Below are 14,158 nucleotides of genomic sequence, written 5' to 3'. Positions count from 1 at the left end.
TGCAGGGCCTGTACCCTGTGCACATTTGACATTCCAAACTTTAAATTGCTTCTGGGACTAACAGGGTCCCTGTAGGAGTTCACAGCTGCTTCTTGAGGACTCCTTTCACTGCTGGGGAAGATGTACCTGTGGGATTTCTGGGCTTCAGACCAGGATGACAAGTCCTCTCCATGAAGAGTCTGCAGCTGAGACAACCAGTTAGCCTGCACATCTAGGAGGAAGGATGTGAGAGAAACCCCACCAGAGGCTAAAGTTTCCATAGGGATGTAGGGGAAGAAGAAGACACAGGGTCAGAGGTAAAGAAGTCCACCAAAGGAGTGTCTGGCATCCAGGGTCTGGTGAGGGCACAGTGAGGAGCTGAGAATTGGGTCTCGAAGCAGGAGACTCGGAGAAGTGGCTGCAAGCAGGATGCAGGTGGGAAACGCTGGTTGTGTGGGGACAGGGCTGGTGGGCATGACTTTTGCTGAGCATTTTCTGAAAATGGACTTTCCTCCTCCCCCTGCCTCTGCTCCAATCACCTTCCAGCTGCAGCCAGCTGTGAGCAGCTGATGCTGGAGCAGGGAGGAGCAGCTGAGGCTAAGACCAGGCAGTCCCTCCTGCTCTACAGAGCTCACCACTGACTGAGCCCTGCCCCGACAGTGCTGTTCCATCCTCCCTGGGAGGAGCCCAGAGTCCTGGGAAGAAGGCAGCCTGATTTCCACCCCATCCTGCTGAGATTTCCCAGAAGACTGAGCCTTTCACGGGGTCAGATATCAGCAGACAGGCAAGCTGGGACTCATCCTGTCTGTGATGCCCAGTCTGTGGCTAGTTCTGTCCTCCTCACTTTCTTTCTACCCCTATTCATGGGGATACCTCCCAAGACCCCCAGTGGATGCCTCAAATCACAGACAGTACTGAACTCTATGTATCCTGTTTCTTCCTATATACACTATATCTGTGATATAGTTTAATTTACAAACCTGACACAGTGAGAGGTTAACAATAACCAATAATAACATACAATAATTATAACAACATCCCATAATAAAGTTATGTGAATGTGGTCTCTCTCTCACAGTATCTTATTATATTGGACTCCCTTTCTTCCTGTGACAATGCAAGATGATAAAATGGCCACAGGATGAGCCACAGTGAGGTAAGTGACCTAGACAGTGAGATGCAACATAAGGCTACTCTTGACCTTGTGACCACAGGTCAGAAATGCTATCTTCTGCTGCAAACCATAGTTAGAGGTGATGGCAGGGTGGGAACTGAAGCTTTGGAAAGCAAAATGTGAGGGAGAGACGTTATCATATTGAGAATGTTTTCCCCTGAATACAAAGTAATTTCTAGCCATTGTATTAGGAAATTTGATAATATTGGGGTACCTGGGTGACTCCGGTGTTTAAGCTTCCTGCTCTTGATATTAGCTTAGCTCATGATCTCATGATTGTGTGAAGAGCCTGCTTCAGGTTCTGAGCTCAGTAAGGAGTCTGCTTGAAATCCACCTACCCCTCTGTTCCCCAACCCACTCCCACAACTACTCTTTCTCTCTCAAATTATCAAAAAGTTAAAAAGAAAATCTGGTAATATTGAAGAGGTACAAAGAGGAATCCATATTGATTTTGCTATAACTTATTTTCAGTCGCTCTTTTTTTAAAGATTTTATTTATGTATTCAACAGAGACACATACCACAAGTAGGCAGAGAGGCAGGCAGAGAGAAAGTGGGAAGCAGGCTCCCTACTGAGCAGAGAACCCAATGCAGGGCTCGACCCCAGGACCCTGAGATCATCACCTGAGCCAAAGGCAGTGGCTGAAACCACTGGGCCACCCAGGTGCCCCTCTTTTCAGTCACTCTTAATCAAATATATTATTTGCCTAATTGAGATCAAACCAGTGTGTACAATTTTGTATTCTTTCATTTATTACTAAAGTGTAATGATGCAGCTGTGTAAAAATTATAAATATAACTTTAATGTCTAATATTCCATTATATGGAGTGCACTGTCAGGTATTTATTGGTAGACAGTTATTTTGTTTCCTGTATTCATGCATAATATGGCTGTGATGAATGTCTTTATTGAGAGACACTGGTCCTCCATTCTCATTGTTCCTTTAGAATTTTTTCTAAAAGCTTAGAGGTGGAATTGTTGAGTTACATAGGTTTTTTAAGTTTCTGTTCTTCTTTGCACACTGCTCTCAAGGGAGGCTGATTGACAATGCATGAGGCTCTGGACAGCATTGTGTTCCCTTCTCTTTTTTTAAAAAATATTTTATTTAAAAAAAAATCTGAAGGGTTTGAAGAGGTCGGGGGGTGGGAGGTTGGGGGAACCAGGTGGTGGGTATTAGAGAGGGCACGGATTGCATGGAACACTGGGTGTGGTACAAAAACAATGAATACTGTTATGCTGAAAATAAATTTAAAAAAAGATTTAAAAAATATTTTATTTATTGATTTGAAGGAAAGAGAGAGAGCGCATGAGTGGTGGGGTAGTGGAAGAGGGATGGGGAGACAGGCCGACTCCACACCACACACGGAGCCTGATGATGTCCTCTCCCAGGACCTGAAGATCACGACCTGAACTGAAGGTAGCTGCTTACCCAACTGAGCCACCCACTGTTCCCTTCCTTTTCTCAGATGCCTAATAGTTCCAGAAATAATTAGTGACAAGACCCAGGTGTCACACCTGTAAGATGCAGCCAGGAAGGTAAGAGCTTCCCTTCCTTTCCTGGCTCTCACAGGCTGACTCCAGTCCACCTGGGACTGTGTCAGAGCTCTCTGTTTTCTTCCATCGTGAGTCTCCTCCAAAACCTGACACGGCACTATTTCCTGCTGGCCATATCTTGATGGGAAACCAAGCATTCAGATCACCTCTTCACTCACACACACATACACAAACACACACCACACACACACACACGCAAAGGAATAAGCTGTCACCTTACACCCAAGACTGCTCTCTGCCTGGTGAGGACAGCGTTGGGCACTCCACGACAGAGTTGGGATGCCCTGGGAGCGTTTTCATGATGCACATGGGGAAACTGAGGCCTGGGGCTTGCTCATATTACACAGAATATTTATGTCCCAGGCAGGGACAGGTCCCACAGCTCTGAGTTCAGTGTGCAAGATCCTCCTAGTGATTCCGTTCATTCCAATTGAACTACCTTTCGTTCAGCAACTTTGACATGACAGGCACTAAGGACTTCCAGGGCAGAAGCTCTCACGTGGGTCAAATCCTGCACATCACTCATGCCCACAGCACACTGCTCATGGGAAGAAGTTTCTGTATGCACAGCTCTGGCTCATGGGAGTGGACAGGATGGCTTCTCTAACAGAAGCCACTCTCCTTGGCCTCTCCAGCCACAGCATATCTTTATCACTATTGAATCCTGCTTGTGGCAAGGACTGCAGTGTTTCCTTTGCCTTTCTTGGGAAAAGGAAGGGGCTGGGAGAGCCACTGGGAAGCATGGGACACAAGTTGGGGCAGAAGTCATGACGGAACACCCAGAGTGGGCCTGCATGAGCAGACGGGAGCACCCTCACGTCCTGAATTGAGGGATGGGGGGAGGGCCCTAGGCCTACACAGAAAATACCATGAAACCCATGGTTGCATCATGAGGGAGACCTCTCCTGGCTCAGAGCACTGCTCCTCTGCAGGGCACAACTTGTATCTCCTTCTCCTTCCAGAAACATCTGGCAGTGTCTGGAGACACACTTGGTGGTCACAGCTCAAGGAGCAAGTGCTATTGGCAGCAGGTGGGCAGAGGTCAGGGATGGTCCTAAACATCTTCCGATGCACAGGACGGCCCCACACAACAAGGAGCGCTCCAGCCCCAAGTGTCACTAGTGCCAAAGCTGACAAAGTCTGGGGTCAGTGCAGGGTGGGAGTCACTCTGCCTGACAGAGTATTTCACATAAACTCCAACCATGACTGAAGTAAGAGCAGGCTGGGCTATGAGACAGAGCAGAGAGCACACAGAGCTGGTACTGCAGAGACAGACTCACCAACATCTGTGCAAGACAGTGTGGCAGTTATTTGGTGGGAAGAACCCAGATGTGGGGACTGTGATCCAACCCCAGCAATCGTGTTCAATCTCAAGGACCAAATCTTTGGCTCCTCTGAGCTTTGCTTACTTTTTTTTTTTTTTTTAAGATTTTATTTATTTATTTGACAGAGAGAGATAGAGATCGCAAGTAGACAGAGAGGCAGGCTGAGAGAGAGGGGGAAGCAGGCTCCCCGCTGAGCAGAGAGCCCAATGCGGGGCTTGATCCCAGTACCCTGAGATCATGACCTGAGCCAAAGGCAGAGGCTTAACCCACTGAGCCACCCAGGCGCCCAGCTTACTTTTACCTATAACACTGAATGACACTGTCTTCTCTGTGGATGTTTTTCAAAGAATATAGCACAGAATAGATGTTCATTAATATTAACTACTCATCATCTACCCTCTGCCCATGCCTACACACACACACACAAACACACACACACTCATGACACACACACACATACCTGCGTGTACACACCACTGCAGTTAAGAAAGAGCTATGGAAATATTACAAATGAGAATTCTGGCAATTGTAGCTTATAGTCTGTAAATCCTCCACCCAAAGGCATGTAAGTCTTCACATAAGCTAGCTGCTTGTAGGGAACCCAAGAATGGAGGCAAGAGAGCCAGAATATTACAGAAGAATACAGTATAAGCATAAAAGGGAAAAAGAAGAAAACATTCCTTAGTCATCCCTGAATAAGAATGTCACCAATATTCTAATGCACTGGGATTAGATGTATTAGATGTTAATGCCGTACATCCTGCTGTCTGGTAACTTACAATCTGCCCAGTTATTAAGAACTGAGTTAACTGGTCAATAAGCTGCTTGGCTGTCATCCCATAGTGTGGGTTCACTCACTCCAATTACTCCTTCTGTGGCCTTCATAAATTCTTCCCCGTGAGGGAACTTCCCCCACATATTGCCTTTAATATGTATTAGAATAGGCAGATCCCAATTCTGACAATAGGCAAGTCTGTTGCTGAGGGTGGGCAGACTAAGGAAGGATCCCTCATATGGTTGAACTTTTACCTAGGCTTTATTCTGTCTCCATGGGGATTAGCACTTTTAAACAAGTTCCTTCCAAATGTAATCAATGTTTAATGAGGCTTGAAATTTTGTCGTTGTAAGAATAGGATCAGCTTGCGGATTCTCTTCTCTATGAATCTAGGAAAGCCCAGATTAAGTGAAATTTCTATTCATTTAAATCAAATACAAAGAATTTACAGCATTTTCCCATGCTCATCAAAAGAGGGGAAAAGCCCTCCTTGACTGAGGATTAGCTCTGCTGGGCTCAGGTCCTGTCTCTATCACCACCTTGCTCAGAAGACTTGGACAGGTCACTTCCCCTCTCTGGGCCTCAATGCAGTATTTGTAAGCCCTCTTCCAGCCCTGACCATTCCCCATCTAAGATCTAACCACAATCCTACCTACTGTCTCTTTCAGTCAATTATCTCTTATGCACCTATGTTTTCCTGTTCTGTAGCACAGAGTGATGGTGCACCAGATGCCTGAGACTTTTCTCAAGAAAGCCTCCTGTGCTGCATTTGTCCTTGGCTGATGACAGAAGGCATAGCACATGGAAAAAGCCAACTGGTCCTCCCCTGTGGCAGGGTTCATAATCCTGGGACTCTCAGCCTACCCAAAGCTGGAGAAAATATTCTTTGTGCTCATCCTCCTGATGTACCTGGTCATCCTGCTGGGAAATGGGGTCCTCATCCTGGTGACTGTCCTTGACTCCCGCCTGCACACACCCATGTACTTCTTCCTGGCGAACCTCTCCTTCCTGGACATCTGCTACACAACCTCTGCAGTCCCCCTGATTCTCGACAGCTTCCTGACCCCCAGGAAAACCATCTCCTTCTCAGCCTGTGCCATGCAGATGTTTCTTTCCTTTGCCATGGGAGCCACAGAGTGTGTGCTTCTGGGCATGATGGCATTTGATCGCTATGTGGCCATCTGTAACCCCCTTAGGTATCCCGTGGTCATGAGCAAGGCTGCCTATGTCCCCATGGCTGTCAGCTCCTGGGCTATTGGTGGTACAGCTTCTGTAGTACACACATCTTTGACAATTCAGCTGCCTTTCTGTGGAAACAACATCATTAACCACCTTGCCTGTGAGCTACTGGCTGTCCTAAAGTTGGCCTGTGCTGACATCTCTATCAATGTAATCAGCATGCTGGTGACCAATGTTGTGTTACTGGGAGTCCCAGTTCTGTTCATCTCCATCTCTTATGTGTTCATCATTGCTACCATCCTGAGGATCCCCTCAGCTGAGGGGAGGAGAAAGGCCTTCTCTACCTGCTCTGCCCACTTCACTGTGGTGGTCATCTTCTATGGGACCTTATTTTTCATGTATGGGAAGCCCAAGTCTAAGGATCCCCTAGGTAATGTCAAGGAGGACCTTTCAGACAAGCTCATCCCCCTTTTCTATGGGGTGGTGACCCCCACGCTCAACCCCATCATCTACAGCCTCAGGAACAAGGATGTGAAGGTTGCTGTGAGGAACCTGGTGGCTCAGAAATGTTTCGCCCAGTAATGGAGGGCTGTGTTCCCACCCTATGGAATAAAGGACTTCTGATCATTAGAGCTGTCATCTGAAAGACAAATAACGTGATCCAGAATCCTCTCTTGCCCTTCTGTCCATTTTCAGAGAATGTTTAACTTTTCAGAGTATATATTCTGAGTTTTAGCCATACAGCTGAGAGTTTTGGCAGATGCCACACAACAGATCTCTAATTGAATACACAAAGTCATTCTGAACACATGATAAAACCAAGGAGAGAGGAGCCAGCCATTAGACCGAGCTTGGTGAATGGCCTGCACTGTATGAGCTATACAGTCTGTGCACAGAGGAGAGAGGGCGCTCCCAGCACTGTTGCCATCCCTCTTGGATTCCCCAGGAGAGTCACAGGAACAAGGAGGAAGTGGGAATTTTCATTTTGGGCTGTTTTTGAAGGAGAGTCAGTTTGGCTGAAGTATAAGAAGAGACAAAGACAAGGTCTCCACCTAGAAGTCTTTGGGTGGGAACAAGCTATACTGGAACACCCCATTTCTTCTTAGCTATGAGAAAATTGAGGCTATTTTTTCTCAATTCCCTTCACATTATGAAACACCGTTAGACAGTTAATGGCAAGGAGGAGTATAGAGTTTGGATTTGATGCTCATCACTTACAGTAATTCACACTAGAAAAGCTAGTATTTGATTGGATAATAACTCACATTCTAGAAAAAAGAAAGATGATACAGATATAGATAGACAGACAGATAGAGGCTAAATATTTGGGGGCTAATATTTGACATGTTTCTTTGTTCCAGGACTTCTCAAAGTCTTTAATATGCTAGAGTACACTGTGAATGTCCAAGAGATGTAAACTTGGTAGCATTTCCTGAGCCTCCATAGTTCAGCAGGATAAAAACTGGGAAGCTTTTTCTTACCTATGACCTTCAGTGGGTTGCTTAACCTATTTCAGTCTATTTCTTCATATTTTACACCTAGCCCCTTGATTTTACATGAATTACTAATTATAGATAACTGCTTTGTAAATGGTAAGCACAATGGAACTATTCGATACCAGTTTTGGTCGTATCATGAATGTTGCCCAATGCTGTGTGCCATGTGGAACAGAGTAAGACACCGTCCCTATATAGAGCAATAGACACACAAGGTAAATGAAAGAGTCAGAGGTGTTAGCAGGTGAATAGAAGCATTTTTATGGCAAATTCTATGAAATTCTATGAATATGGCAGACTTATGTAAAAAGAGAATTTAGAAAGTGAATACTTGAGAACAGATCTTGGAAGTTTTTATTCAAGTGATATTTACATTTTCTTATATTTATTAGGAATGAATTGCCTAAGAATTAGCGTTTGTTTAATAAAATTTCTGATTCTAATGTTAGTCCTCATACTACTTTCTACTTTGCACCAGTAGGGAATAATCTTGCTCTTGCAAATACACAAATGCCTTCTAGTGGCCATTTAAGCAAACTTCAGACGCTTAGTACAGCCATGCAATATCATTATTAGAAGAGTTTTCAGGGATTTTCTTGTTCAACGCTATGCACAGGATGTATGCTGTTCCTCTCCAATGTCCCTGATCCCAGTCAAATGGCATTAGCTTGGACAACTCCAGTAACAAAGAATTCAGAACTTCCAGAGTCTAGCTTTTTTGTTCAGCCCTTGCGAACTCTTCCTCAATTTATGCTTAATTACACCCTCCAGTAGCTTCTACTTTCACTCCTAATTAGGTTTAGTGCCTCTACGTGAGATGTACCCAATCTCTTTCCTTCTTGTATGTGAAGGTATTCTGGTCTCCTAAATCCCCTGCAGCCCACACAGCCCCAGCCCTTCCTCCCAAGCCAAATGTTCTTGTGATCTATTTAGTGCTCCTGCTGGGCAATGGGGTCCTCATCCTGGGGACTGTGTCTACCTCATACCAGCACATGATCATGTACATCTTCCCTGGGAACCCATCCTTCTTGTAAATCTGCTACACAAGCTCCTCCGCCCCCCTCATTCTCAACAGCTTCCTAATCTGCTGGAAAACCATCCCATTCTCTGCCTAGGCTGTGCAGATGGTTCTCTCCTTTGCCATGGGAGCCACACAGTGTGTGCTTCTGGGCATGATGGCATTTGATCTCTATCTGGCCATATGTAACCTCCTCAGATACCTAGTAGTGATGAGCAAAGTTGTCTATGTGCCCATTGCTGGTGACTACTGGACAGCTGGAAGCATGACTGCCATGGTACAAACATCTTTAGTGACATGATTACCCTCCTGTGAGGACAACTTCATTAACCACTTTACCTGTGAGATCCTGGCTGTCCTGAAGTTGGTCTGTACTGACATCTTATCAATGTGATTGATCACTATGGCAGTGGCCAATGTGATCTTTCTGGGCATTCCAGCTCACTACACTTTCATTTCCTATGTGATTATCATTGCTGCCAACCTGAGGATACCCCCAGCTCAGAGAAGGAAAAAGAGCTTTTCTACCTGCTCTGCCTACCTCACATTCATGGTCATCTTCTACAGAAATTTGCTCTTTGTATATGGAAAGCCCAAATCCAAGGACCTTACTGGAGGCAGACAAGCAGGATGTTTCAGACAAGCTCACCTCCCTCTTCTATGGGGTGGTGACCCCTATGCTCAACCCCATCATCTACAGCCTCGGGAATAAGGATGTGAAGGCCACTGTGAAGAACCTGGTCCTACACAAACACGTCATCCAGTGATGGTGGAGTGGTCCTGATAGATCTCTATTCCCTAGTTTCTCTCACCTGAGGGGATCAGAGGATAAGATAAAGGGCCAATTTTGTCAAAGGTGCATAGGCAAATCTGATTACACAGAACGCTTTGTGTGAATAAGGAAGCATTTACTGGGATGTTTCTGTCCCATTCTAGAAGCACTTCTACACAAATATATACCATTGGTCAAGCCTTATACTCATCTATCCTTGGGATGAATACTGAGCTACTTGATGTCCAGGGAAAATAACTATTCAAGTTTTAATTTTAACTTACAGAAAGCTCTAGGCTATAGATCTGTAATACAATTGCTCCCTGGCCTCTTTCTTTGAACATGTTTGGATGGGTCCTTGATTCATATACCTTTCAACATATCCTACTCCATATTAAACAAGAGTAGTATTTATCTCTGTGCTCATTGTTTCTTTCTCCCTTTTTTCATATTAATTCTTAAAACTGTTTCTTGAATTGTTCTCTTCCTGTGTCTCCAAAATTGACCTCTTTTCTTGTCCTCAGTCATGGTCCCCACCAGAAAACTATTCACACCTCGGGGGCACAGAGGGGAGTGCGTAGGTGGTGGCAAAACTGATGTAAGGGTGAAAGACCCAGGCCTTGTTCCTTTCCCCTTGTTGAGGATGTTATTCACCCCCTTGCTTCTGTCCCTGGATAGCTGAGACCTCCCAGAGCTCATCAGAGTGATGTGAAAACTGAGATGTATTTAGGAGAATCAAATGAATTCTCTTAACTTCCTGACCAGGCTCGACCATGCATGCAGCCAACTGGTGACCACCAATTGCTTTTCTGCCAAAGAATACCCAACCCTACATGGCAGTCAGAGGGAGAGGAAGTTGAGGTACACCAGCAGATATCTAAGAAAACCCCCCATGACTGTTGAGGAATTCCAAGCGACTTCCCAATAGTGAGCAATCTAGAAGTCCATTTAAAAGAATGAGCGGAATAGAAAGCCTCAGAGAGCTGACATGAACTTTTATCCCAACAGGGAGGAAATAAACTAGTCATCAAAACAAACAGCCTTTCCTGGAAAGAGTTATTGCAGGAAGATGGTGAGACAGTGAAGAAAAATCTCAGTGGGTTCTGCGTGGAATTTGGGAGGCTATTGGATCAATAAAACAAAAGCCATCGATCAAAGAGAAGCTAGGAGCAGAAAAGGTGACTGGGAGATAAAAATTTGACCTAGGGAAAAAATTGACATTGTCAATTAAATAAAATCCAGGAGAAAGTATTTAAAAGTACAAAAAAACAATACTAAAACTGAATTTTTAAAATAAAAGGAACTTAAGTTTCTCTCTGAGGCTAAGAGGGAAAAAAGAAGAGAGAGAGAGCGAGCAAAAGAGAGAAGTTGGTTATTTAAGAACAGGTAACAGACATAAAATGTACACCATGGGAATCCATTAAGTAACTCAGGAGGAGAAAACAGAATAGATGAAAGACAAATAACAAAGGAGGAGAAAACCATTACACTGAACAGAAATTCTGCATGTTGATTCAAAAATCAATCACCAGGTAAGAATTGTACCAAAAGACTTAGCTATGAACAGTCGATCCAAAGATAAGTTGTGATTCTCATATATGCCAAAAGAATTCTATAGAGTTTTCCACAGCACAAAACTGTACTTCCCAGCAAGGATCAAGAATCTGGCTGCTGCTGGCCTGCTTCCCTGCTGCCCTAAATGTAGATGCCAGTGGAACAAGGCTGATAGAGTGCTGAGGGAAAGGGGCTGAGAATCTGAATTCTACACACCCTGACCATTGCACCAATATGACACTTGAAAAGACATTGTTGGCACATGCAAACACAGACAGCACACATCCCTATAATGCCTTACTCAAAAAGATTTTGTTTATAAAGTTCTCCCAACAAATAGTTAAAAATAAATAATGAAAGGACTGGGATCTATACAGTATGTAAGACACAGTAGAGGATGGTTAAATATCTGAAGACTAACAAAGTCTTGGATGGGTGGGTGGCAACAGATGCTGGATTTTGTCAAATGCTTTTTCTGCATCAATTGAGAGGACCGTGTGGTTCTTCTTTCTTCTCTTATTGATTTGTTCTATCACATTGATTGATTTGCGAATGTTGAACCATCCTTGCAACCCAGGAATGAATCCCACCTGGTCATGGTGGATAATCTTTTTAATGTGCTGTTGGATCCTGTTTGCTAGGATCTTGAATGAAAAGGGAGAGATCACAACTAACACCAAGGAAGTAGAAACAATCATCAGAAGTTATTATCAACAGTTATATGCCAATAAGCTAAGCAACCTAGATGAAATGGATGCATTCCTGGAAAACTATAAACTCCCAAAATTGAACCAGGAAGAAATCGACAACCTAAATAGACCGATTTCTAGTAACGAGATTGAAGCAGTGATCAAAAACCTCCCAAAAAACAAGATCCCAGGACCTGACGGATTCCCTGGGGAATTCTACCAAACTTTCAAGGAAGAAATAACACCTATTCTCCTGAAGCTGTTTCAAAAAATTGAAGCAGAAGGAAAACTTCCAGACTCTTTCTATGAAGTCAGCATTACCCTGATCCCCAAACCAGGCAAAGACCTACCAAAAAGGAGAATTTCAGACCAATATCACTGATGAATATGGATGCTAAGATTCTCAATAGTAGGAGATCTTAACATACCACTCTCAGTAATAGACAGATCATCCAAGCAGAAATTCAATAAAGAAACAAGAGCACTGAATGACACATTGGACCAGATGGACCTCATAGGTCTATACAAAACATTCCAGTCTAAAACAACAGAATACTCATTCTTCCCGAGTGCACATGGAACCTTCTCAAGAATAGACCACATACTGGGTCACAAATCAGGGCTCAACTGACACCAAAAGATTGAGATTTTCCCCTGCATATTCTCAGATCACAATGCTTTGAAGCTAGAGCTCAACCACAAGGAAAAGTTTGGAAGGAATTCAAATACCTGGAAGCTAAAAACCACCTTGCTTAAGAATGCCTGGATCAACCAGGAAATCAAAGAAGAACTTAAACAATTCATGGAAACCAATGAGAATGAAGATACTTTGGTCCAAAACCTATGGGATACAGCAAAGGCGGTCCTAAGGGGGAAATACATAGCCATCCAAGCCTCCCTCAAAAAAATTGAAAAATCCAGAATACACCAGCTGTCTTTACACTTTAAAGAACTGGAGAATCAATAACAAATTAAGCCAATTCCACACACAAGAAGGGAAATAATCAAGATTAGTGCAGAGATCCATGAGATAGAAACTAGAGATACAGTAGAATTCATCGATGAAACTAGAAGCTTGTTTTTTTTTTTAAAGAATCAATAAGATCGATAAACCATTGGCCAAACTAATTCAAAAGAAAAGAGAGAAGGCCCAAATTAATAAAATTATGAATGAAAAGAGAGAGATCACAACTAACACCAAGGAAATAGAAACAATCATCAGAAATTATTATCAACAGTTATATGCCAATAAGTTAAGCAACCTAGATGAAATGGATGCATTCCTGGAAAACTATAAACTTTCAAAATTGAACCAGGAAAAAATTGACAATCTGAATAGACTGATATCTACTAATGAGATTGAAGCAGTGATCAAAAACCTCCCAAAAAACAAGAGCCCAGGATCCGACGGATTCCCTGGGGAATTCTACCAAACTTTCAAAGAATAAATAATACCTATTCTCCTGAAGCTGTTTCAAAAAATTGAAGCAGAAGGAAAACTTCTGGACTCTTCTTATGAAGGCAGCATTACTCTGATCCCCAAAACAGGCAAAGACCCCACCAAAAAGGAGAATTTCTCACCAATATCTCTGCTGAATATGGATGCTAAGATTCTCAACAAGATCCTAGCTAATAGGATCCAACAGCACATTAAAAAGATTATCCACCATGACCAGGTGGGATTCATCCCTGGGTTGCAAGGATGGTTCAACATTCGCAAATCAATCAATGTGATAGAACAAATCAATAAGAGAAGAAAGAAGAACCACACGGTCCTCTCAATTGATGCAGAAAAAGCATTTGACAAAATCCAGCATCCGTTCCTGATTAAAATGCTTCAAAGTATAGGGATAGGGGGAACATTCCTCAACTTCATAAAATCTATCTATGAAAAACCCACAGCAAATATCATCCTCAATGGGAAAAAGCTGACAGCCTTCGCTTTGAGATCAGGAACACGACAAGGATGCCCACTCTCACCACTCTTGTTCAACATAGTATTAGAAGTCCCAGCAACAGCAATCAGACAACAAAGAGAAATAAAAGGTATTCAAATTGGCAATGAAGAAGTCAAACTCTCTCTCTTCGCAGATGACATGATTCTTTATATGGAAAACCCAAAAGACTCCACCCCCAAACTACTAGAACTCATACAGATTTCAGTAATGTGGCAGGATACAAAGTCAGTGTACAGAAATCAGTTGCTTTCTTATTCACCAGCAATGAAAACACAGAAAGGGAAATTAGAGAATCGATTCCATTTATTATAGCACCAAGAACCATAGGATACCTGGGAATAAACCTAACCAAAGAGGTAAAGGATCTGTACTTGAGGAACTATAGAACACTCATGAAAGAAATTGAAGAAGACACAAAAAGATGGAAGACCATTCCATGCTCTTGGATCAGAAAAATAAAGATTGTTAAAATGTCTATACTGCCTAGAGCAATCTGTACTTTCAATGCCATTCTGATTAAAATTCCACTGGCATTTTTCAAAGAGCTGGAGCAAACAATCCTAAAATTTGTATGGAATCAGAAGAGAGCCCAAATTGCTAAGGAAATGTTGAAAAAGAAAAACAAAACTGGGGGCATCACGTTGCCTGATTTCAATCTTTACTACAAAGCTGTGATCACCAGACA

At 43.2% G+C, this 14,158-nt stretch overlaps 1 protein-coding gene and 1 pseudogene across 1 annotated transcript; both read left to right on the top strand.

Moving 5' to 3' along the window:
• Positions 1–5,608: 5,608 nt before the first annotated feature.
• On the top strand, positions 5,609–6,568 carry LOC125083514 (olfactory receptor 2S2-like). The gene has a single exon (XM_047700194.1). It carries the CDS (start codon positions 5,609–5,611, stop codon positions 6,566–6,568), a length of 960 nt encoding a protein of 319 aa, XP_047556150.1.
• A 1,066-nt stretch (positions 6,569–7,634) lies between these two features.
• On the top strand, positions 7,635–9,267 carry LOC125082984 (olfactory receptor 13C7-like; annotated as a pseudogene).
• The last annotated feature ends 4,891 nt before the right edge of the window (positions 9,268–14,158 follow it).

The sequence above is a fragment of the Lutra lutra genome, chromosome 13 (genome assembly GCF_902655055.1).
Source record: "Lutra lutra chromosome 13, mLutLut1.2, whole genome shotgun sequence".
In the NCBI taxonomy this organism is placed as follows: Eukaryota; Metazoa; Chordata; class Mammalia; order Carnivora; family Mustelidae; genus Lutra; species Lutra lutra.
This window is presented reverse-complemented; position numbering and strand designations above follow the sequence as displayed.

What these genes read in the sequence shown, in the direction of transcription:
- LOC125083514 (XM_047700194.1), top strand. Translation starts at nt 5,609, where the DNA reads ATGGAAAAAGCCAACTGGTCCTCCCCTGTGGCAGGGTTCATAATCCTG.